This window comes from Falco punctatus (assembly GCF_963210335.1).
Source record: "Falco punctatus genome assembly, chromosome: 1".
In the NCBI taxonomy this organism is placed as follows: domain Eukaryota; kingdom Metazoa; phylum Chordata; class Aves; order Falconiformes; family Falconidae; genus Falco; species Falco punctatus.
In genome coordinates, this window is record NC_137580.1 from 60,690,438 (window position 1) to 60,715,645 (window position 25,208).

The 25,208-nt window shown below is 35.0% G+C and overlaps 1 protein-coding gene across 2 annotated transcripts in view; it reads left to right on the forward strand.

Annotated features, from left to right (window-relative positions):
* TUSC3 (tumor suppressor candidate 3) overlaps positions 1-24,127 on the forward strand; it is a 161,958-nt gene extending 137,831 nt beyond the window's left edge. For both annotated transcript variants that reach the window (XM_080373911.1, XM_080373910.1), the window contains exons 8-10: positions 12,174-12,248; positions 14,573-14,663; positions 23,842-24,127. In XM_080373911.1, the coding sequence (XP_080230037.1) occupies positions 12,174-12,248; positions 14,573-14,663; positions 23,842-23,857 (182 nt within the window). In that variant the 3' untranslated portion in view covers positions 23,858-24,127. The remainder of the gene's footprint in view (positions 1-12,173; positions 12,249-14,572; positions 14,664-23,841) is intronic.
* Positions 24,128-25,208: the final 1,081 nt, after the last annotated feature.

The window sequence follows — 25,208 nt, forward strand, 5'->3', positions numbered from 1 at the left end:
ATGGGAAAGGTAACCCCAAAAAACAGCTAAGATTAAAAATAAATAAATCCTTTGTTCATTACATATTTTGGTTGTCTGACTCAGGCATGAAAGTGGTTTCTTTTCATTGGCAGAGACTTTCTTTAAACTGGGAAGTTGGCTAACTATATTAAAGCAGCTGGCTGAAAGAATCCTTTCAGTGAGGTTGCTCATTGCCACTTGCAAAAAGAATTCTCTGAGGTTTCATTTCATGGCTCAGTACTGCTGAGCTGCGTTTTTGGTCACACACAAATTTCATAAGTGACATGAAATCTTGACAGATTTTAACAGTTATGCATGAAAGAATTAATATTTATTTATCCTTTCAGTGTTGGCAGTAATTATCAGCTGCTTTGTTGTTTTTTCATTATTTGTTTATTCAGGGAACGTTGATAGAAAATGTGGGCATTAGGAAAAAAGCGTGCCAGATAGTTAAACAGTAGTATATTCAATTTATCCTTTAAGGTTTAAAAGTTGCATTGAATTTTAAACCAAGACATTACTATGCTGGTAATGTACATGCTTCATTTGGTTGCTTCTTTTTACTTTGTAGTAGTAAGGACAAGTTTGTCACTTCTTGCTAAATGTTGAAATGCAATGTTATGTTTCTCTAGAAAGTGAATTTTTAATACTTGTGATGAGAAAATATAAATTTCCATTGCATTTCTATGCTTCCTTTTAGATAGTGTTTCTAACCAGTCTGCTAGATGATTTCCATATAAAGATCTGATGTTTAGTTTCTAGAGTTGTAGCTACATAATTAGGACATGGGTAAAGACTTGCGAAGGTGTCAGATATTCAGTTTCCATTATATTATAAAGCAAAATTAAATTCAGTAAAATCTATATGATGTTCCTGATTACATACTAGGTGTATGTCCAAAATTTTTCTAATATTTTAAACAAGTAGTTTTAGTCCTAACGGATGGGTACTATGTCTTAGTAGTAACACTATGGAAATCACTGTAATAATACAGCACACACAATGCTACATCAGTAAAACAGTTCTTTAAAAAGTATTGTTATTTTTATACTTTATTTCTGATATGTTTTCTAACAGCTGAAATACTGATACTGCATTTAACAACAAATCAGACTAGCTGAAATGGGTCACACTTAACAATTTCTAAAAGACATTAAAACCTTACAGTAAGCAAGCTCCTCAGAACAAGGAGGCATTCTTTCATTTCCAAATTCCCAAAGCAGGTTCTGATTCATTCTGAGGCTCCTTAGAGGTGACAGATGGGGGCCATATTACCATGTCCACAGTATCTTAGACCATAGGTGAAGGTTCCTTTAAGAAATTGAAGGAAAAAAAAATCACTATATTTCAACATAGATCTTGTTGCTTTCCAGGCTACAGAATAGTGATAAAAATTTGAGTAGGCTTTTAAAAACAGGTGGGTTGACCTTGGCTGCACGCAAGGTGCCAACCAAAGCTGCTCTATCAGTCCCCTCCTCAGCAGGACAGGGGAGAGAAAATACAACAAAAAGCTCGTGTGTTGAGATAAGGTCAGGGAGAGATCATTCACCAATTACCACCACAGGCAAACCAGATTCGACTTGGGGAAATTAGTTTAATTTATTACCCATCAAAATCTGAGTAGGATAATAAGAAATAAAAACTAAATCTTAAAACGCCTTCCCCCCACCCCTCCCTTCTTCCCTGGTTTAACTTTCCTCTTGATTTCTTTCATTGTTTGAGGTGGAATGGTTGTGTGGTCCAGAGTATGGAGACACCGGGCTTGCCGAGTGCAGAGTCGAGGCCAGTCAAACCCCAGCACGGCATGACATCACTGCCTTTATACTTGTTCCAGGAACATTTTAGTCCAGAACAGTTTAGCTCCATCCTGCCAAGGCAGAGATTTCATCTATTTAAGCTGTAATATATCAAAATCCACAGAGTTGGCTTGGCTTTCCAATGCAATTTTCCCATTAGTAGGAATGCAGTACAAAGTACTGGTTGCCCATGCTCAAGGTGATCCAGAGTTGCTAAACTTTGCTGCACACACCCCGATGCCGGCTCAGTCACTCAGAAGGCACTCAGGAGCAGGCTGTTATGTCATATACAGAGCAAATACATGGAGCTGGCATCCAAAACTGGGCCTGAACTAGTAAAAGTCCTTGTGGGTGTGCATGTAGCAAAGAACAGTTAAAGAACATTGTTGGATATGATAGTGCTTGTTATATTCTACACTTTAGTGACTTTCAGGCTATTACTACTCTGAAACTTTGAGGGGTTTATGATACGCTGACAACATGACTGTTACTCAGTTTTGTTGTTATTTTGGTCCCCTTTCTCTTGTCTTGGAGAGTTAACTTCAAGAAATAATCATGGAAACCATATCAATGTTTCTTGAAAGAACCTCTGAAGATCACGTACTCTAATCTTCCTCTTAAAGCAGGATTATCATCAGACTGCATCTGTTCTTCCATGTCTAGCCTGTATTTTTAAAAGCTCCAAGGATTGGGATTGCATAACCTCTCTGGGCAGTTTCAGAAGTTGTTCCTAAACATCTGGTCTGAACCTCCCAAGCTGCAATTCATGGCTTGTGCTGTTGTGTGTAACAGTCTTGTCTGTCACAAGGTTTTGGCTTCCCTTTGGGTTTTTTGCCAGCCTTGTAGAATTAGCGGAGTCTTCAGTAATGTTTTCATTCAAAAAAAGAACACAACATTCTATGAGGTAGAATAATGAGATCCATTATGTTTTGCTTTTTTATTGCCTAGGAAGAAAACAGAAAGCAAGGTTTGCTTTTATTCATACTACTTTACAACTCATTTCTAGCCATAGATTGGCAGGTAATTTTTTTTTTTTTCACAGAGAGAATAAATTAATATTTATTTCCAGAGAAGAGGTAATACTGAGTAATAGTTAAGTACAAATTTAATTTGAGGCTGCATTTAATCATCCATTAAAATATGCTGGTCTTTTAAATATCTTCTTTCAGTTTTCTTTGAAATTGACCAACTTTGATTTCCTTCCCAGGAGCAACAGGACCTTGTTATCATTTGCAATTGAGAAGGAAGTTTTATGTAATATATAATGGTATTTATCCCCACATCAGCCTGGTGATCACTGCTTCAAGCAACTGTGTAATTTACACACATAATTTGGAAGGTTGGGTAGAATTATAGCAATATTGAGACTTTCCTGTGAAGTAGAAATGCTTGTTATGGAAATGGACATGTAACTGCTGTAGAATAAATAGGGCAGACAGCACAAACAAAAGATATTTAAAAGAAGATCATGGCATAGATTTTATTTAAACAGAACAAAAATCTTTTTTTGTTGAATGGATATGAAAACAGTAACTTATGTGGGGCTATCAATATGCTAGACACTGTGCAGCCTGTAATGCCAGGGGTTTTGCTTCTGAAGAGTTTTGGTTTCTCTGAGGACCTTAGGACTGCATAATTTACACAGATGAATAGCTTTGTTCATATAAGTAATCCTGATAAGCCAATCTATTTGTTGGCTAGATACCTAATTCCACATAAGAAGAGCATGTATCTAAACACCTTATGATTTAACAATGAATTTTAGCATCTTCTCAAGTTATCATCACAGTTTACTTCCATAAGTGTAAATGCAGCAATGACTGTTAAGAAGATTGAGAAGGATTGTGCAAAACAAAACATCCAACCCTAATCAGTGATTTGGGGATTTTTGAGCCAGATCTAACACACAGAATATTATAGCTCCTAGCCACTGATGAATACATTCTTATTTATCTTCTAATTATGGCACAACATTCTTTAACAATGACTTTTCAGTGTTAGCTTCATGTAGTATACAGCAATGACTCTTTTAGGATGTTTTTTAACCTATGATTTGCACAATAACTGTTGTGTGATTTGTTGCATAAACATAAAGTCATGGGAAACAGCATAATAGGGAAATAATCCTTTCTTTTGGTTTTGTTTTGGGTTTTTTTTTTGTTTCTTTTTTTTCTTTCCCTTTTTCTTTCTATTTGGGGCTATGTAGATTTTGCAATGTAGATTTCTTTTTCCAAGTTGAAAAATTCTACCCTTTCCTCATGCAAAAGATGTTCCAAGCTGCTGGTGTCTATTAGTGCAACCCTTTCCGGACAGAAATGGGGTCATAGATGATAGAAGTCAGCAGAAATGATCAGGTATTAAAAAAAAAAAAAAAAAAAGAAATGAAGGAAAAAAATGTAGGGTAGTTCAACACTGTTGGAGAAATAAGGAACAGGAACTAAAGTCAAGGGTATTGTACTACTGTTGCTAGAGCTAGGGAGGATAGAGTTATTAAGAAGACATAGAGGTAGAAGAGAGATAACTGTGAAATTAAGAGCTGTCATTTTCTAAGAGGAACAATGTGAAGTAAACTGCCCTGTGAGTATTAGTGTTATAATTAACTATAGCTGAATTCAGATAGACTACACTGACTGTTGTAAACCAAGCAGCCATTGGAGGCATGCGGTGTTCAGCTGTAAATATGGCTCTGGGTTTCAAAATACAGTGAGAAAGATAAAGGATAGTAAGGTTATATAGGCTGTGCTGAAGTTGAAAGATTTCTTCAATTATTTCGTTTCTTCCTTTGGTAAACACTCATCATTACTTCTAATGAATGTCCATCTTCATCAAGTTTTTATGTCATTCCCTGGAGAAACAAAACTGATTTGAATGTAATGTGTCTTTTTCTTTTGCAGTAACAGTGAATCTTTATTATACAAAGTAAGCTTAAAAGTTACAGTAAATATTTTCACTATGAAAAGAGTTTCAGTTATTAAATAAACTATTTGTTATACAGGAAGTAAATCTAAACCATTATTATAGGAATTAGCTGTTACTATTAACCTGATAATTTTTTTCATTATTACTATTAAACTTAGTTAACTTTGGTGCTGATAAAACACATGCACCCAAGTAAAAATAGAAATGTCTTTTCAGTTTTTTAATTTGAATTCCCAAGGTGGAGTTTAATGTGACAGCTGTGTAGGTGGATAGGAGATGTTGATTGAGAAGGAAAAAGAAATTTGATTGGTTACAAAGAAAAAGACAAATCCTTTCTGTAACATTAAAATTACACCTATTACGAAAGACATTTCCTGTCCTACAGAGTGAATTTAAATGAGTGTATTAAGTGCTTCTTTGGTGTAAGGAAATTTAACCACAGAATGAATTTAAATGAGAGACGTCTTTCTGTGTGTCAGTAGGGCTCGTGCAAAATCACCGAGAATAAGAACCTGAAATTTTGAGTCAAAGTCAGTAGAACAATACTCACTTAGTTCTCAGGACTAAGACTCTATCAGTCCTGCATAATGGAATCAAATTGTGTTCCCCTAAGCTTATGTAAAAGTGAATGATGGTGATGACTAAAGCAGTGAGATAAGGTTTTAGTATGCTTGATCTTAAGGATAAGAAAAAATGGAAGAACACCACAGTGGAAAAAGATAGAACTAAAAGCACAAAATTATAGCATATTTAAGTCTGAAATTAACTTCATTAACTATGAAATCAACATCTAAAGCAGCAAAATACAGTGCATGTTTTCTATTCTTTACTTGTACTATCCGCTATTACTGTCTGTTAACCTTGTAGGCTCTTCTGGCTCTTCTAGTGGCTGCCTGACTTTCCTAAGTGTAAGAAAGCATAAGGAAATGATAGCTAGACATCTCAAGAAATTTACTTCCATTACCTCATTCTTCTATTGCCTGACCTTAAAATAATTCATAATATGACCTTTTAAGAAAGATACTAAAGTTTCTTAGATGTCAGAGAGATATGCAGAGACCTTAAATTTACAGCCAGGCATTTGTCAACGTAACCTACAACATAATCCTCTTTCATCAGCTAATTGCATGGTACTGGATTTGGTGAATTAGCTTCAGGTATGGCGTGTGTCTTCTGTATGAAATCACCAACACTGTAGTTAAGTGATTTTCAACCATTTTCAGTTTCTGGCTCCCAAATTTTCCAATGGAAGTACAGACTGCCACAAAGCAAATTTAGCTGTCAGCTGCTCTGGCAATTGCCCCATTGTATTTGATTTTTGCAAATCCCCAGACCTAGAGGCATTCACTGACCACAGGCTGAAGACAACAGCATTTTTTTAGGGTTTCTTTAGGCATCAATTAATAATTTTAATGTTTTTTTTTAATCGTTAAGAAATATATTTTTTGAGTGGCTGAAAGATGCAGAAACATAGTCCAGAGTTGAATGTTTTACTTTCTGGATCCACAGAGAGCTTTTACTAAACTGAAAAATCCTCAAGTACATTCAGCTAAGAATAAACTGTCTATTAAGATACTGCCCAGGTCTTTAAAATAAAAGAAAGTGTAATGCCAGCCTAGAGTCATATTGATCATGATTTATGATATAGAAAAAGAATGTGTGATATTCTTTAAAAAATGTATGGGTGCTTAGAGAAAGCAAGAGAGATGCTGTACACACATGGTGAACAATCAAGTGTGTACTAAGAAACAGATGAGACAACACACGAAGTCCAGTATCTTAAATAAAGTGCTGGAAAATAAGGTAGATGTTTGGAATACAGTATTAGAATAGTGGGAAAAAATTATATAGTGTCATAAATACTTATAAATAGCTCAAGTAGAGCTTGGTTTAGGCAATGTATCTGTGTTTAAATGTTAAGAAATGAAGCTATTAAGAAAAATGCATTCAGTTGTTTTAATCTGATACATTTAACGTTAAGGAAACTAAAGTACCGTTACACATCTACCCGTTATGGAGATGTGTATACTTCTGTGATTTATATGTCTCTAGGCCATAAAATTTGTAGAGACAAATAATAATGTAAATAAGGTTAGAAAAAACTATTTATTTTGTATAGTGGCAAACCACACTGTAAGAATTTGCGAGATGGACAGGACTAACCCTGAAACTCCATCAGATGTCATTTACAAACCCAAAAAGGTCATAAATAATAAATATATAGAGTCATCTCCCCAGAGTTAGTTGTTAAAAGATGATACCCATGTGAATAATTAGGATGTAAATCAGGCTGAAACCCCTGAATGTTTGATTAGTGATTTAGCACAAATGTAGTCAGGTATCTGGATGCTACTTCATTGCAGTTGAATTAAAATGGATTCCAGAATCTTTCTCTTCTCCTGAAGTATATGGCCTTTCCATTCTGAGGTATCTTAAGAGCGTCACAAGAGGGATGGTTCAATCAGATTATTTGTGGATTAGAAAGACAGTCTCATTAAATTGGAGATGAAACTAATCGAATGAATAATAAAATATTTCACTATAGGAGATTATATATGAGTATCAAATTGATTATCCGCTCTGTTAAATTGATGAAAAAGCATTGAAAAGCAGTAGTTTGGTTGACATTTAAAAGGTTGAAATGCAAACTTGCAGCTACTTTACTGTTGTGAATTGCATATTTCAGGGAGTTGAGGAGAACTCCAGTGCCAAGACTCGTGTAATAATTCCTAAATTCTTGAGAAGCCATTTGGTGTACCTGAAGCCTGAAGGTTTTAAGGTGAAACAATTTTCAGCATTACTGTGACTATCAGTACAACTGGATTTCAGGCCATTACAAAATACTGAAGTACACCTTGATTTTGTACAATCATAATTGAATTAAAATTATATTCAAATAAATAATTTTCAGATTATCCTCCAGTTTTTCAACTTCTGAGTTATGAGTCATCCTTCTTCACTGAGATGAGACATGAGATTGGTATCTTAAATGTGCCTCCTTCCTCAGCCCTTAAGGCCTGTTGAATAATCCACTGGGATAGTTATGGTCTAATTGAGAGTTATTACACATTGAATAGTATAAGTGGAATATTCAAATTATTGCTCATTGTTACCTCATTGCTCATTGAACTAAAGCAACAGTGTCTTGAAAGAAACCGTGAGACCTGTTTCATTGCAGAACCATACTTTTTGTCTTCATTAGTTTTTTTCAACCTATGATAAAAAATTAGATTCTCGAGCTGGGAAAAGTGGTTAATACCTTGTTTTCATGAACTTCAAGTAGTTGAAGAATATTTCCTAAATAGAATGACTAGAATGCATGTTATGCTTGGATTTTTCTAATTTAAGTTGAAAGTTAAATCCTCATTAAATGGTTCAGATAAAGAACCTGTAATGTGGTCAACATTTCTGAAATTATAGCAGGTATTTTACAGGTTTAAGAATTAGTAGGAAAAAGTTAAGATTAATGTCTCTCTCAGTTAGCAAAGTATGCCCCAAGGGGCCAGCAAAGAATTTCTCATGTTCTAATCATCACCCCCTACCCCCCCCCCCCCCCCGCCTCCCCCAAGCATAAAAACAAGTAAAAGGAGAGAAGAAAAACACCATAGATTTTCCTGTTGATCATATTACTCCTTCACAAAAAAGGTATGTGCTTGTCTTTGTTCCGTGTATGGGAAAGTGAACGAGAAGTTTTAAAAGTTTGTGTGATAATCTGTCCCCATTTTAGTTAATAGTAAACTGAGCACAGACTCAAGTGGATGCATATTTTCTTCTCTAGTTTTTCTTGTTCATGTGTTATTAAAAAGCTGTGATCAGCAACTGAAAGATAGTTGTTTCTTTATGGATATAATGCTAATGCTGGGTTTTGTACTCTTGGAAGAAATCCACCAGAATGTGAATGAGACCACCAACCTTTTTCACAAAAGTAACCAAGTGTTACTCAACTTGTTTTCTTTCCTCTTTTAATTCCCCACCCACTACCAATTATATTTTTTTTTTAGAAATTAGAAAATTAGAATTAAATTTGTGAAGTTAAGATATGAATTATATATCACATTAATAAACTTATGAACTATCAGGTTTACTTCCTTTGGGGCATTCTAGCTGGAATTAACAATGATTAAATTTTCTATTAAAGTACAGTAACCTACTAGTAATTTTCATTTTGTAGGGTATCTGTCATTCTGGAATTTATTGACCCAATCTGTTTTGTTTTGTTTGGGTTTGCGTCTCTTCTTGTGTTTTTTTAATACTTCCGATCAGACATCTTGATTTTTGCAGGACTAAATATTATGCTCTGTAACTGCTGATCATTTTCTGAATAATCTTATGAATTTTGACGATCAATCTCTCTTTCATCCTACTTTAAAACTGTTGCTGTTCTTGTATCAAAACATTCAGAACCTTTTCAAAAACACTAACTGAATAATATATGTTGACAATTTCTATGAAAAGCATGTACCAGCTGGGAAAAGGAGCAGCAGCAGTTTAATATGTAAAAGTAAAATTATTCCAAATTTGAGCAGACATATAACTATAACTGGATATGCACAGACAAAAAAATTGCTACAGAGGGATACATTTATAAGAAAACATGACCATCTGAAATTTAAAACATTTGTTAGCCATGGTTTATCTGAGTGCCACACTCCCATATATTTTCAGAATAGTTTTGTAATGCATAGTGAGGGAGATAAAAGAGGAATTAGAAAATAAGTACATCTTTTGATATCACCACACTTTTGGCAGATGGAAAATTGTCCAAGTAACCACTTGCTAAAATTTTACATTCTGCACTGCTAGAGAAATCTGATACTGTTAAAGATTATTTTCAGACCATTGCTTTTTTTTGTAGAATATTAAAATAATGTAAAAACATAACATATGTTAGAAACGGGAGCAAATAATAGCAGCTTATTAAGCTATATATTCTGTGGTAAAAAGCTAATTATTGCATTTAAATCACAACTCGCCAAGACTGATTTTTTACTTGAACAAGACAGAGCTGAGGCAAGTGACACGCTCAGTGTTAGAGTGTGAAGTTATGAAGCTGGTATCATTGAAGCTAAAAGGCACCTAGCGAGGCTGAAAGCTCAACAGTGATGACTAAAGTTAGAAAGCAACAACTGAAGCAATAATAGTGACAATGTGAGGGAAGCTTTAGGGGTAATGATGTGAGACTGGAAAAGAGAGGGGAAAAAGAACAGAACAGTTCAGCTGGTTACAGATCTGAAATTCTCAGTTGCAGAGCAAATAGTTAATTTTGTGAGACTGTTATTCTTGATGGGATGAAAAGTGAATTAAACTCATGGTCCAGTAAGAAAATAGGAACTGAGGAACAGAATGGTTGTCTGCCAAACAGGTTTTTAGTGTGTGGTTGGTTGGTTGGTTGGTTTGTTTCTGAGAAACAACTAGGTAAGGGAGATAGCAAAGGACCACATTATGTGCAATACTGCACGAGATAATCAAGCAAATAAATTCCATTTACAAAGCAGTCCAAAAACCTTTGCAGAAAGTAGCACTTCCCTGAGAGGATTTGGTGAGTTACCCCCATATCTTGAGGCTGTTTTTTTTCCATGACACGGTAGAACCAAGAACAAAAACACTACTATAAGTGAGGGACTGGTAAAGTTATTAGATAATGTTACATTAGGGGCTTTCTTAACAGGGTAGAAATACATGTGGATTTTGTTTTTTCTCAGCCCTTTTTGTTGCACCTTCCTCAATTAATTAATTTTTATGCTTTCGTAACTTTTGAAAGCAGAGAACTGAATGATTCTCATTACATTCTTTGGAATTCCTTTTTCCTCCTGGAAACATTAGCACAGATTTCCAGTCTTTTATGCTCATGAATCTGAATCTTAACAGGCAAAATTTTTAGAAAGTAATTTTTGCCTTCCCTTCCAATTTGCATAGTCTCATGGATTCTAGGGCTGGTTTTTTCTTTCACAACAATATGCAAACATTTTTTTATTTTTTTAATATTTTGTCATGTCTAGTAATAAGCTTCTGGAAAATTTGAATATAACCATTTATTCATAAGAGTTAGCCTAGTAACGTAATCACTTGTTTGTAAGAGTTACCCTATGCATTATACTGTTTGCATTTCAGAAAGTAATTTGGGCTACTAGTGTGTTGCTAATTAGTGTCTAATTTAGGATTGTAGGTAGATGTCTTTACTGAAGAGGTGGTGTCAAAACTTCTATTTCCCTGACGTTGCCTATTGGCATCTACATCCTTTCACTGTTGGTGTTTGCTATTTTTAATCCTGTTATTCTTCATTTGACTTTTCTCATTCCATAGATATGAAATTTGGAAGTCTCGAACCTGAATCAGGCTGCCAGTCTGTGATGAAGTGTGATGATGTTATCATTGACACTCGTAAATCCTTTTGCTCAGACTCAGCTTAATTGAAATTGCATAACCGAAATTTCAGAAGTCTTTGAACATGGTTTGATTTTGAGCATTTCTTAAGTGAAAAATGTTAATACAAACATTTGTAGGATTAGTGGAAGTATAATGCTACGAGATGCAGATATTGTTTATGGATATTTGAGGTGTCTCCCACGAGTTATATATGTGCGTAAATAGAAACCTTTTATTGTTCTTAAAGTTGGTAGTCATCCTGCTACCTAGCCCTGGGGTAAGTAATGCTTAAAAATCCAGTCTTACTCAAGAATCATTTAACTCTGGTGAAGTTCATATTCCCTGAAGTTGTATGACAGAGCTCCCATGATGCACTCCTTCAGTGTGGCATTCAGGCATGCTGCCTCTTCAGAACAGATGTTAGGCACAGTAGTAACCACTCCTTTCTGTTTATGCAGTTTCTAATAAACAATTAAGTGAATGGTTTAAGATCCTGCTAAATTAGTTAAATTGTTTTACTATTATGCACTTGCTCACATTTGTAACAGTTATAATGAGACAGTAAAACACTGAAAGTGACTGAGGACTTTGCCTCTGAGATGTTTCCCTGCTAAATTATTAAGCAATATGACACTAAAGAGGGAGCTAATGTCTTATGCAGAAGCAGAGGAAGATAAAGCAGTCTTAACTGCTTCAGTTTGCATCAAATAACCAATGAATTGTGTGCAATAACACTGAATGATTTCTAGTTCTTACAGTTTTCATTTTTAAAAGTCCTTTACTATCGTATACAAAAAATTGCAAGATACTGGGGAATAGCTGTTTCACAACTGTCAAAATCTGTTTGTCCTACTTGATGACTTGTCCTTTAAAGCTTCTTTCCTTTTTTATCTAGACTGCACAAAGGGAAATCTCACTGCACAATTTTTTTGCCACAGGTGAGTATATTGGTACAGTACAGATTGCAATATGCAGTTTTATATATAAATACTTTCTTTCATTTGATGAACCTGAAAGCTTTAACTTGTAGATGTACCTTTGTGGCTTTCTGAGGTATCCACACATCTGTTTTCCTTGACAATGGCGATACAGATGCTGCTATCACCATGGGAATGGTACTCCTAAATGAAGCTGCTACCTCCAAAGGGGATGTGGGAAAAAGAAGAAGTAAGTTCTTTAGTACAACTAAGACAATATTTACACAATTAGAAGGCATTGAGAAATTACAAATTAACATCTGATTAAGTTTTCAGACAGTCTCTACCTTAAACCAATGTTTACCTTTTGTGGGGTGGAGAAGAGTATAACAATTCAGTTGAAGAAAACTACATTCACATGAAGTTGTAACAGTAAAAAATAAGTTTTAAGCATACGTGTACAAGCTTGACCCTATCTCTACTATGTAGAGTAGTATATAGAGTAGTCGCTATGGAGCTCTTGAATTATACTGAAAATTAGCAACATAAAAACCAGTTTCAAATTAATTTAGGCATTTAAGATGCTAGAGATGACAACATCCAAAAGAGTATGAAAATTCTTTTACTTGGTAGTTTTACTAGTGTCACATCTTCAGGGGAAGGTGAAAGCCCAACAGTAGATGTAGTACAGAACATAACCTAATCTGTAATGTCTAAAAGATTTTTAGCCTGAAGTGCAAGTTTTATCGTTTTCTGAATGTTGTTGTCATTTCAAATATTTGCAAGATTTTCTGGCAATTAATTGCATAAACACACAACATGAAGGTATTTTATCCAGATTTAAACTTCTTAACTGTTACATCAGACTTCTGCTGACTGTGGTATAGGTTGAAACAAATATGCCCATCAGCCTTTCTACTCTTACGTTTTTTTTCATATCTCTTGCCACTTATTCTTTTTCTTGTATAAGGTGTTGAAAAACCTTCGAAGATACCAGACTTCCTGTGCTGCTTCCCCTTTCTTTCTGTATCAGTTCTTTAGCTTATTCTATGTAACACACAGTATTGCAGATAAGGCTGGCCAACTATTTTCTATAAAAGCATTCTAGAATTCTTTGTAATAACTAGTTGAATGTTGAGTAGAGATCTCTCATCTGTAGTGATTTGAGGATCATCTTCAATGAGCTCTAGACATATAATTTAATTCTGAATATCTTTTACAGTATCTAGCCTTAATACTGATGTCAAAAGAGACAGTGGTGTGAGTTTAATTGGAATCTGATCATAGATCACAATTGAGATCTGGATCTGTGAATGTGGACACAGCAAAATAACAGTGGGCTGCTCTGTCAGACTCTCTTCTGCTTGTGGCCATTATGTCAATGCTTTTCACGTACCTGCCCTGCCCTGTTCATACTTCACAATGTATTCATCCATTTGAAATCATATTTGTGAATTTGTGAATTATGTGTGTTTGTAAGATTTGTACATGGCTAATTTTCTCAAAATGACTGCAGATTTTTTTTATTTCAATTGACATATGTCAATTTCCACATGGTCAGTTTTAATGAAAAAATGCATCATTGTCAATTTCCCCAGCTTCCTGGTTGCTCATACTTCACTCAAAGCCAGTACACTTTTGAAGCATGAATATACAATTAAATAGCAAAGGTTTGGCTTAAGTAGGAATAGTATAATAAGAGAAGCTTTTAAAATCACAGTAGCTCACTAGAACCAAAACGTTATCTAATGTAGATGAGCTGCATCTCAATTATACACATCAGCTTGTAACATGTTGCCTTTTTTTTTCCACATGCTATCGAGCAAGCTATCATGATCAAAAAGGTTTTATGCTTTATCACATAGACAACTGGTGTTCCCAATTTTATTTGTTAATTTAAGCATTTACTTGCTGATTCATTGTCTGTCTGAAAAGGCTCAAAGTGCTTCCATCTAGATCATATCAAAAAGTCTCATCATTGTTATTTATCTTCAAAACCTAAAGATTTACATTGCTATCAAGTTAAGAGTAAAAAGTGATTTGACTACCAGCCTTGGAAATTGCAACAGTGAAATGTTTTAACCAGTAAGAACTGGAAAAACGAATTAAACTGTCTTTGCTGTCACTTCAGCCTTAGATGGTTGACTAGAGAGAACATGATTCCATTAGTGAAGGGATATTTTTCTAAATGTAATTTGTTTTCCAAAAAGAACACCCAAATACCTGAAATAAAATGGCTTGATATGTATAATTCACAGGGTTATTAAACCCATTATCAGCAGCAAGGTGTTTGCATCCACATACATTTAATTTGATAATTTCTACCTTTTTTTTTTTTTTCTGGAAAATGTATCTGTTACTCTGACAAATTATTTTTTCTTAATAACCATAAATATTATTTCCATATGTGTTTGAAATCTTGTCAGAAGATAGTGGGCATCAGTAGTCAAGACAGTAACATTTTTGTATTTAACTGTGTCAAAATATTCCAGAAATGATTGACATGAATAATATGCCTTGTAGAGATTCCAGGTTTAAGTCTTTTGTGTGCTAATAAAGTTATGTTCTTTCCAGTAATATGTCTGGTAGGCCTGGGGCTGGTGGTCTTCTTCTTCAGCTTCCTGTTGTCGATATTTCGCTCCAAATACCATGGCTACCCATACAGGTAATCTCTCATTAAAATTTCATCTTATACATTTTAATAGATTTGTATAAGTTTAAGAACAGCTTCCAGGTAAACAATTTTAATTTTTATCACAAAGTCTACGGGAAATGGAAGAAGCAGGAAGAAAGGTGACTAATTTAAGCAAACCAAAAAGGGCGGGAAAGCTAATGTTGTTAACTTAGCTGTTAATGCAGAACAGTTAAATGGGTCTGAGCATATTGTCATGGTTTAACCCCAGCCAGCAACTAAGTACCATGCAGCTGCTCACTCACTGCCCCCATCCCCTGGTGGGATGGGCAGGAGAATCAGAAAAAAGGTATGACCCATGGGTTGAAATAAGAACAGTTTAATAATTGATTTTTTTTTAAATGATAACAACAAAAATAATTTTACTGAAGAGGAGAGGGAGACAGAGAAATAAAACCCAAGGGAAAAAGAACAAACAAGTGATGGACAACACAACTGCTCACCACCCACTGACCAATGCCCAGCCAGTCCCCCAGCAGCGATCAGTGGCCCCCAGCCACCTGACCCCCAGTTTATATACTGAGCATGGCGTTCTACAGTATGGAATATCCCTCTGGCTAGTTCGGGTCAGCTGTCCTGGCTCTGCTCCAGCCCAGCTTCTCGTTCATCTCCTCGCTGGCAGAGGATGTGAAAGTTGAAAAGTCCTTCATTTAGAGCAAGCCCTACTCAACAACTAAACCATCAGTGTGTTATCAATGTTATTCTCATACTAAATCCAAAACACAGCACTGTACCAGCTACTAAGAAGAAAATTAACTCTATCCTAGCTGAAACCAGCTGACATGTTGCATATGAAGTGCCTCATGAAAAAGTCAAAAGAAAACATGTGCTAGAGTTTATAAACCTTTATCAGATATTGATTTGTGTGTCTTTGTAACTAAAATGTACATAAGAAAAGGCACAAAACCACAAACCAGTACAGTACTAAGCTGTGATTTATCACTAAAAGTATATATACCTCTTCTTTTGTCAGCTATACCAGAAAGAAAAGAAAGGGTTATAGTCTTTCTTAATTATAGGTACAGATGTCAATTAAACAGTTATAATTTGTCTGACAAATGCAAAAAGTAGAAAGATAGTAAAAAAAAATACAGTTCTTGTCTTTTGTAGGTGGATGCTTTCAGCTGTGAGGTCACCTTAAAGGGGCAGTCTAGCCTTCTGATTCACATCTTCTTTCTGATCTGTTACACACTTTTTAGTAGCCTGTCAGGAACAGATGGCCCATAGCATTTTCTTGTGATCCTGGTACCATTTTTAGATGTACATGAAAAAGCCTAGCTAGAGGAAAAGAAAAGGTGCAATTAAGCAAATCTTCAGTGCTATAGTGATGATGGACAAGGCTACTGAGGTAAAAGGAATACAGTGACATTTCCCCAGTTGTCAGGTTTGTGGAACAAAAAAGAGACCTGTTGATTTTTCTCTCCCAAAGCTTTGGTTTGTAGAATGGCTAAATATTTTTAATGAGGAAGACTACTTTTTCTGTTGTTCTGTTTTCCAGGATTAGCAATTTTGTTCCATTGACTTTTGATCCTATTTGAATCATAGAATCATTAAGTTGGAAAAGACCTTGAGATCATCAAGTCCAACTGTTAACCCAGGACTGTCAAGTCCATCACTAAAGTGTGCCCTAAGCACTGCATCTATGTTTTTTTAAAATACTTCCAGGGATGGTGATTCCATCACCTCCCTGGGCAGCCTGTTCTGATGCTTCACCACCCTTTCCATGATTTTTTTTTTCCCTAATATCCAATCTAAACCTCCCCTGGTGTAACTTGAGGCTGTTTCCTCTTGTCCTGTCCCTTGTTCTTCCCATTGCTTCAGTCTTTGCTTCTTGTTAACTATTTTCCTGTAGAGATCTGTATATGTATACAGGTATATAAATATGTATATATATGTATACAGTTGACATAGTCTTAACAGGCTATGCTAGCCTTTACAATAGAGATAATATGCATGAATGCTGTTTTCTCCGTCTGGTTGGCCACAGTACATTTGAAAAGATGAGATTTTCCTTATATCCACTGAGGCTGGTTTCTATAAACCAGTAGACTAATCCTTCACAGAATATTAGTCTATCTTCCAATTACCATATAGTGAAGTGTAAGTGAATGACACCTGTGTTGCAATGTAGATACAGTATCTGGCACCATGAAATGTCAACCAATATATATGTAAGGGAAACATCAGTACAATAGATGCATAAAGCTCTATTTTGGAGTGAGAACAAAAGAACTGTATCTATTAATGTTAACAGTTCTATTGTTTTTACAGCCACTGTGAAAGAATCATATGAGGAATTCTTCTATAGTTTTTCTCAGATCCTTCTTACTGTTCTTTTCCATGACTAGGTGTTGTGAATAGTGCAGCAGACAGCTTTATTTTCTGTGCTATGTTCCACTAGTAAGGGTTCAGCCTTGCAACACCAACTTCGATCTAACGTTTGAGTTAATACATACATTTTTTGCTATTACTTTTTGCTGTGAGACTTTAGAACTATTTTCTTGCTTACTGAGCTTGGTCTCTTTATGCTGATTAATTGATACTTAGTTTAGATCAGCTCAGGTTAGTTTTAGCCTTTAATAATATACTCAAGACAAGGAAACTCTTCACCTTGCAATATGCACAGTAGGTGTGCTGCTGCTTTTTACTCATTTCTGCTAAGGAAACAGGTTTTCAAAGGGCCAAATAATATCATATTGCAAGATTTCATCAGTATGGAGTTAGTAGTTTGCCAGCTGGGGTAGTCTGTATGGCCTCTCAGCATCCTCTCTGGAGACTACCTTCTAGCTCAAGTAACTTAGGGTGAAAGACAGGATCTGGTTTTCCTAAGTGTGAGTATTCTTACTTCCCATTAAGTGCTTAAGTGTTAAACTTAACAGAAGAAGGAATTACAAGCTTGAGCTGCAGATTGCAAGCTCACTCGAGAAGCACTGCCAAAGAATGTCAACCCATGGCCTGAGCTCACTTGCATCTTCTCATAACAAGTTTTCCAAAAGGAAAAAGTAGTTGTTCCATGCCATGCAATTTAACAGCTACTAAAGAAAGCCTGACAGTTGTACTGCTTCCGTTTTCAGTTCTTTCATCTTAGGAATGTTCTCATCACCTGTTAACAACAGGCTTATATGACTGCCAATTTCCAGACCTTGCCTGGCTTTTGTGAATGTTTGCACTAAGGTTTTTTGACTGCTGTGTGATACCTACTCTGTTACACAATACCATTGATGTTACTGCAGACCTAATTGCTCAGGTCTACTACCTATATTGTAGTATCACATACTTTAACGATTTATATAGAATTATATATAATTCTATAATGAGCTTTAAGAATCTTAATTTATGTAGGGTGTTTCCCTCTCTTCTTGCTAACCTGTTTGCTGTAAATTCTAGGTGGGATGGATTTTTTTTTTTTTTTATTCCCACACACACACAATTGAACCTGTATTTAGTAATATATCAGATATTTTTTCTTTGGAGAGTCTATCAGAAGTTGGATTATTATTATATATAAAATTTGTAGATTTTGTGGTCCTCCATGTCCAAGCTAAGAATAAAGGACCAAGAATTTAGGGCAGGGGGGAAAAGGAACTTCTGAATTCTATTGAAGTTTAATTGCAAGAAATTTAGTTTGATATGCAATGCATGTGGAAAAGAAGTGCACCTATTAGTATGTTAAAGCTGGTGAAGAAAGAAATAAAAGAAATCCAGGTTAGTGCTGAAAAGAATGATTCTTCACAGTCCTGTTAAAATGAGATAGTGCTGCATCATGTTGATAATATGAAGGAATTATTAGATACATAAACTAAATTCTGTCTTAAGGAGCTAAGTAGATTCAATATCACAACTTACTAATCAGTAAGACTCATCAAGTAAATTAATAAAAGAATGAACCCCGTGGATGCAGAAATACATGAGAATCATTTAATAGCTGGCTAAGTGTTATATAGGTTTCTTTGATTTTTTTATGTTACTGCTGCTGCAGAAATAAGCAAGATCTTGCAGGTATACTTGGACTGTTGTAGATTCTTCATGTTTTCATGGGAATAAATTAATCATTTAATCCTCATTCAATGTAGAATTACAGGAAACCACCACCAGAACTGTTCCATTTGCTTTGCTATTATTAAATTTTACTTCCTAGTTTCCCAGACGTGTAATTTACTTTCCTGTTCCTTTCCAGTGTTCAAACTTTCACGTTTCTGTTGGTCTCCTGGGTAGCTCTGACCCCATTTTTTGTTACATTCTTTTAAACAAACATACTATTGATTCTTTGACACTTCAGTGATCTCAACCATGTCATCTTCATGACAATGCTATAGTGTTTCTTAAGAGAAGCCTCTTTGGTTTATGTGCGTATTTCTTAAAAAAATTAACAAAGTGAACATGGAAAACACTAAGGAGAACCAAGTGTGTAAGTTCTGTAATTTTCTCTTTCCCCCTTTAATTTAATATCCTGAATTTTAACTTTAGTCATATATTTTGATATACATTAATCTTTTTATCTGATTTCCTTAGGATCCTCCAAGGAATTCCACGTTCATAGCTTAAGATATGAAATAAGTCTGTCTTTTGTACTATCTTTGTCTTTGAAACTATCATAGACTGATAGTTTCAAGGTGAAGCCTACAACCAGTCAAAGTCTATGTGATAAATTGTCCTCAGGCTAGTAAAGCTTTGCCTTTAACAATACTAAGAAAAAAAAACATACTAATGATCTGTCAGAAAAAAGAAAGAATGTTTATGTTGGTGTGCCTAAAGCAACAATTAAAGAAAACTGAAATTGTTTTAATGCTATATGCACAATCTCAAGCATCAATTTCACTGTCCTAATTATTTTTTTTAAAAGTCAAATATACTAAATTGTTTCTGTTCTCTGGCATTGAACAACCAAATAAGCCCTCTATGTAGCAGCATGCTTCCATAAAAAGTGAAACAGTAACAGAACCTGCCATACACCCTCTTTCCCTCCAGTGACCTCTATGTAGCAAAGATAAATCAAAACAGAGGTGAATAAACATAAAGCTGAAGTCAAAAACTGGAGAAATACTGTAATTTCCTTTTCTAATGTGCATAGATAAAAGTACTGAGAATGCTGTTATTTTTTTGACCCTGCCATTGTCATTCTTAATTTCTGTGACACAGAAGGGTTTCCAGAGGAGTGCTAGGTAAGAGCACAGGTCTGTAAGTATGCTCTTTAGAGAGCATGTATGTAGGAAGGGACACTAACCTTTTGTTTACATTTTTTCATCCACTTCAGACATTTTGCAATTAAGTTTTTAATTCTTCTTCCACAGAATTTTCTTCTTGAAGTCTGGGGTTAGGGGGGAAAAAAAAGTTTAATAAGCTGGTAAAATACCCTTTTATTTTATTGTAAAATACAATAAAGCGTTGGAATGGGAAAGGTGATGCAAAATGGAGGTCATCACAAAGGTTACCTACTGAGGCAACACTGTCATGATGGATGAGCTAGCATGTAACAAATCTCTCTGCTATAGACATTTTTACCATGGCAGGGCATTTTCATGCCTCTACTAATCCACTTTTTTTTATGGGAACTAGATGAATTGTTTCATTTTGCTAAAACTTTCATTTTAATTGCTGTCATTAATTGTTGAAAGATAATGCAATAAATTTTATATATATATATATATATATATATATATATACTATTAAACATTTTGCCTTTCATTATGCTTTCTGTACAAGGCAAGAGTGTTGATATGTCCAAGAAAATATTTTTTGGAAGCTTCCTCAGCCCAATATTTAAACTGAATAAGGTATATGTTAAGTAGCACTCAAGTGATTGAGCAATAAAATTTCATTATATCAATACAGAACTCTGTCAACTAATACACATGGGAATGACATGGATACTATTCTCAGCTATAAGCCAAAGCATGAACTCTTAAGTTAGCTTTGCTGTTCAGGAAAGAGGTTGGAGATCTCTCTGGAAACCTCACTTTAGAAAGTTTCAGTCCAAAAAGTACACAGATTATTAAAAAGAATGAGGGAGGATGGTAAGAACAAAACAGAAGACATCAGTACACTAGCACAGCATTGTATTACTGGGAATGTTAGGAATGTAAATATTTGTAACACTGGTTTCTTCAAGAGGACAGACAGAGAAAAGTCTTGCCCACTGTTTACTGATACTAAAAAAAGTTTCTCAGCTTTTTTTTTTTTTTTTTTTTTTTTTAGCAGCTTTGGCTGAAGCATTAACTGATCTCTGTTGTTTTTTTCTGCTTTATTTTCTGGATAAAACTTTTAGCACAGTTTTATTATCATTGACACATCCAATTGTGCTTTCAAATCTATGTTTTATCATTTGCAGTTGTTTTAATATGAATTTAAATTATTTGAGCAGCTAAAAATTCAAAGTTTTTATATAAGTTTTCATTAACTAGCTTGCATTAAGTAGCTTTTAAAAGGATTTTTTTGGTACCTGCAGTTGAGTGTTTTGTTGTCAGATTATTCTTTATAGCGGAAAAAAGTAACGTGAAAAGTTTGTAGTTATACCTACTATATACTGTAGTTATAACCAGCCTTCTGAACTATGCATTGGTGGAATGGAAGATACATATTCTGTATTGACTAGCAGGGAAAATGAACTAATCTTCAAGGAAGTATGATAAATAAAAGATGCCTTATTTTCTTGAAAAAAAACCCCATAGCTGTTAAGTCAGACATGAAGTATTCATTCATTGCTTAGAGAAAAACTTTGTCAATGAATGCAAGAAGAACAGACAAATTGTAAGATGCCCCAGAGCCTGAAAATTCCTGGCATTAACTATATACACCATATAAGAAATGTCTACCCTCATTATAATTAAATTTGTTTCAGTAAAGAAATCCTATATAATATTGAGCAATTTAAATGCAAGTGAATAAAATGAAATAGTTCTTTATTGGAAATATAAAATATTGGTAAGTAGAGCAAATAGTATTTGCAGACATATAAAATCAAATTTATTGATAAATGTGAGCACTACTAACAACTATTCAGATGTTCTGTGTTGAATTCATGCATAATTAAATTGATTCACCTTAAGTTTATGAACTGGTAAATCTACTTCTGATAAAATTCACATTCAGGTCTATAGTGCTCAACAGGCTACTTTCTTTAAAACAGCAGAAATCTGGATTATTAAGACAGGAAAACAATAATATACAGTTTTCAAAATAAAGCATCTTCCATTTAGCATTTTCTATAGTACATCTCTTAACACGACTAGAGACAGTGTTCTTCAGCAGAGAAGCTGCCCATTGAAATGGAAATCAAAACAGCTCTGTCTCCTCTGTTCATCTGAGCCATCCAACAGCACACTGAATTCATAGGTATCCACAGACTTCCACATTCCTCTTTGTGAAGTGTCCCTGCTCTGTGCTGGTTTCTAGCGCTCTAAAGAATGGGAGATCTGAATTTCAGGTGTCTGGCCCCATAACAGATCTCTTAAGGGTGCGTGTCTTCCTGTGGCAGTTTGCATGCTTTCCTAGGAGTAGGACCTCCATTCTGTGACTTCTGCCATTAAGAATGCCTCTTTTTATGTTTATAGCTTTCTTGTAAGGCTTACAGTTTACCATTTACTCCTACCTATGCTACCCATTTCCAGCTAGGTAATGTCAGTTTGGCCATCCTTTCCTGTTCTGCTTTCCCCTGCTTTGCATAAGGTGACATGGTTTCTTTTTAATTTCTGCAAATCTACCCCAACAGATGTCCAATTTGGTATTCTAGATTTTTCAGAACTGCTGCCCAGCTCCTCACCCCCTTTCATTTTTGGCTACTCTCTAGTTTATGATTTTTATGGTGCTTGGGCTTTTTGAGGCTTTTTTCTTCTTTGTTTATCTAGCCTCTTAAGCTTGTTTTATAACTTGTCTATAACTTCCAGTGTTTACCTTATCCATATTCTGTATCATGTCTCAGCTGCTAAAGATGCAGTTCACTTGTAGGCAGAAAGTGAGGAAAAATAGCTACGGTAGTAGCATGTTTATCCAAAACAACACTGCCCACTTTGTATTTCCTCATAGTTTTATCATTCAATCATTCACCCCTCCTGAGCCTATCAATGCTACCTGCCTGATTATTGTAATCGCCAGCCATTACCACTCTTCCCCCAAACTTTGCTACCAGTATTCCTCTCTCTTCTCCTCTCTGTTCCTTCCCTATACATGGTGTTATACATCTATCCTAGCTTTTCCCTTTCAATAATCACCCTCCAGCACCCAGCCAGTTGCCATCTGTTTTGCCATGGTTTGTATGTCTTGCCTAATGAGCTTGTCAGCTTTTTGCAGCAGGGAACATCTTTATACTGATACAGTCTTTTAAGCTTATGGTACTTGTACTTGTATTTTGTAATGATTAATTAATTATGTCATTAATAGAAAAGTGATGGAATTACTACAAGTGCATGCTAGAGTACACTGCATACCTGCAAGAAGATGAAAGTTCTTCCTTCCATGTGAAGCTAGAGGCAGTGCAGAACCCCCCCCCCCTCCATTCAGTAGTTCGTTGCTTTTGCATTTGGACAGTTAACTTGGTCTAGAGTTGTGCACAAGTCTCTCTGTGTTCCCATCTCCTGAATTATGAGATAACACTTCTTTGTTAAGGTACTTAGAAAGCTGTGGCACACAATATATATCTACTTTTTAAAAAATACAACGTTGCATTCCAGGGGTAAAGAAACAGCAGTATCAACTGAGACTTCTTAATTTATTAAAATACTAAGAGTTTGGAAGACTGCAACCCTACAGAGCCTTGCCACGTCCTCTACCCTCCCCCCTCTGGGGCCACTTCAACAGTAAAAGAAATACATTTTCAATAAATCTGAAATGTCTCCTGAGAGAGATAGTTCTCACTTTAAGCAGTACGAGCAGATGCAGAACTTGATTAAAGAGAACAGATGATTGAAGTGCATTTTGCTTTTTAATTTTTTAAATAGGCAAATTTAAGTTTCAGTCACTCAGGTTTTATTTGATAACTTTCATGCTTGCTTAGTAATTACTAAATGGGATATAAAAACTTAAAAATTATTACACAAATGTCAAATGACTTTTCAAATGAATGTTTTGAAGTCTTTGTTTATTGTTTTCAAATAATTGTGATGCTATACTCTGTATGCATTTTTCAGCATTTAATCATGTTTTTTTTTCTTTTCAGCTTCTTAATTAAATGAATTCAAGAGGGATTCATTTAGAGCTGCTTACCATGAAGATAAGCTATAACTGATATTATCTTCCCACCAATGTTACATGTATTCAAGAATCTTTTGTTGGTTCATCTGTTTTTGTGATAATTTATATAGTATGCTGATAGAGAAATGAGTGCAGTTCTATGCAATGAATATGTAATTTATAGAAACATATAGTAAGCATCTCGTTGGGAAGTGCTAAAAAGTTATGAATATAGTGTACTCAAGAATTTAAATAAATTTCATTATAATGGGCTTCTGTTTAAGGCTTCCTCATTAACTTTTGTACATGAATCCAAAGGGTATTGCTGAGATTTTTCACCTAAAGCTTGTTATAAGGTTTTGAGATATCTTTTAGAACTGAACAAAGTATTATTGGTTCTTTAACTACTCTTAGGAAAATCTGCAGGGTGGAAACTGTAATTTAATGCACCTTGCCATCACTTTGCCTTGAAACAATATAAATATAGTTGCTGATCACCTCAGACATGTTAAACCATTAATATAAAATTTTATTCTATATATTTTTATCCTGGATTTCATCTTTTCCTGGCTCAGCAGTATTCAGAGTACATACACTGCCAGTTCATCTCTCTCTCATGCCAAAGGAGGAAATTCAAAATGGTTTGTGGAATCTTGGAGACAAGAAGGCTTAGATCAGTCAGAACTCAGATCCTTTTAAGCTGACTGTGTGGCGGCAAAATGGGAGGATGGGGGACAACAGTATTTTGTAATCCACAACATGCTTTTTTTTCTAAAATAGCAGCAGAAGGACTATTATCCTAAACTATGTTTATAAAGCATACAGACGAGTCTATTGGAACAGTTAGCAGTTGCTAGTTTTCTGTGTTCCCCCAGCTTTGTGAAAAACTTATGTAGGATTTTGTAACACAATTTAAAAATACCATTTTTGTAGCTGATCACATCTCATATTATATAAATTGCTCATAAACCTTTGTGTATGCCTACATAGCATATTCTCTGTGGCTCAGGATACAAGAGTCACATGCTACCCTGCCTCAGTCCTGCTGCTTCTTTTTCTCTCTACTGGTCCTTCTCCAAGTACCAGGTTCACCATCACTAGCATTCCAGAAATTAAATAAAGTTGGAATTTCTTCATTCATTATATAAAAATGCCTCTAAATAGGAGGATAAGTTTGACTAGGCTTTACAAAATTAATTTCATCTAATGTTCTAGCTGTTACTTCTCCAGAAAATACCAGTATATTAAGAATTGGGTAATGTTTTAGGACAAGAAAACCCGGGAAGGACAGGTTATACCTTACAGAAAAACAGAGTAAGGCTGCTGGTGTGGAGGTGCTGCAAGGCTGTAGGA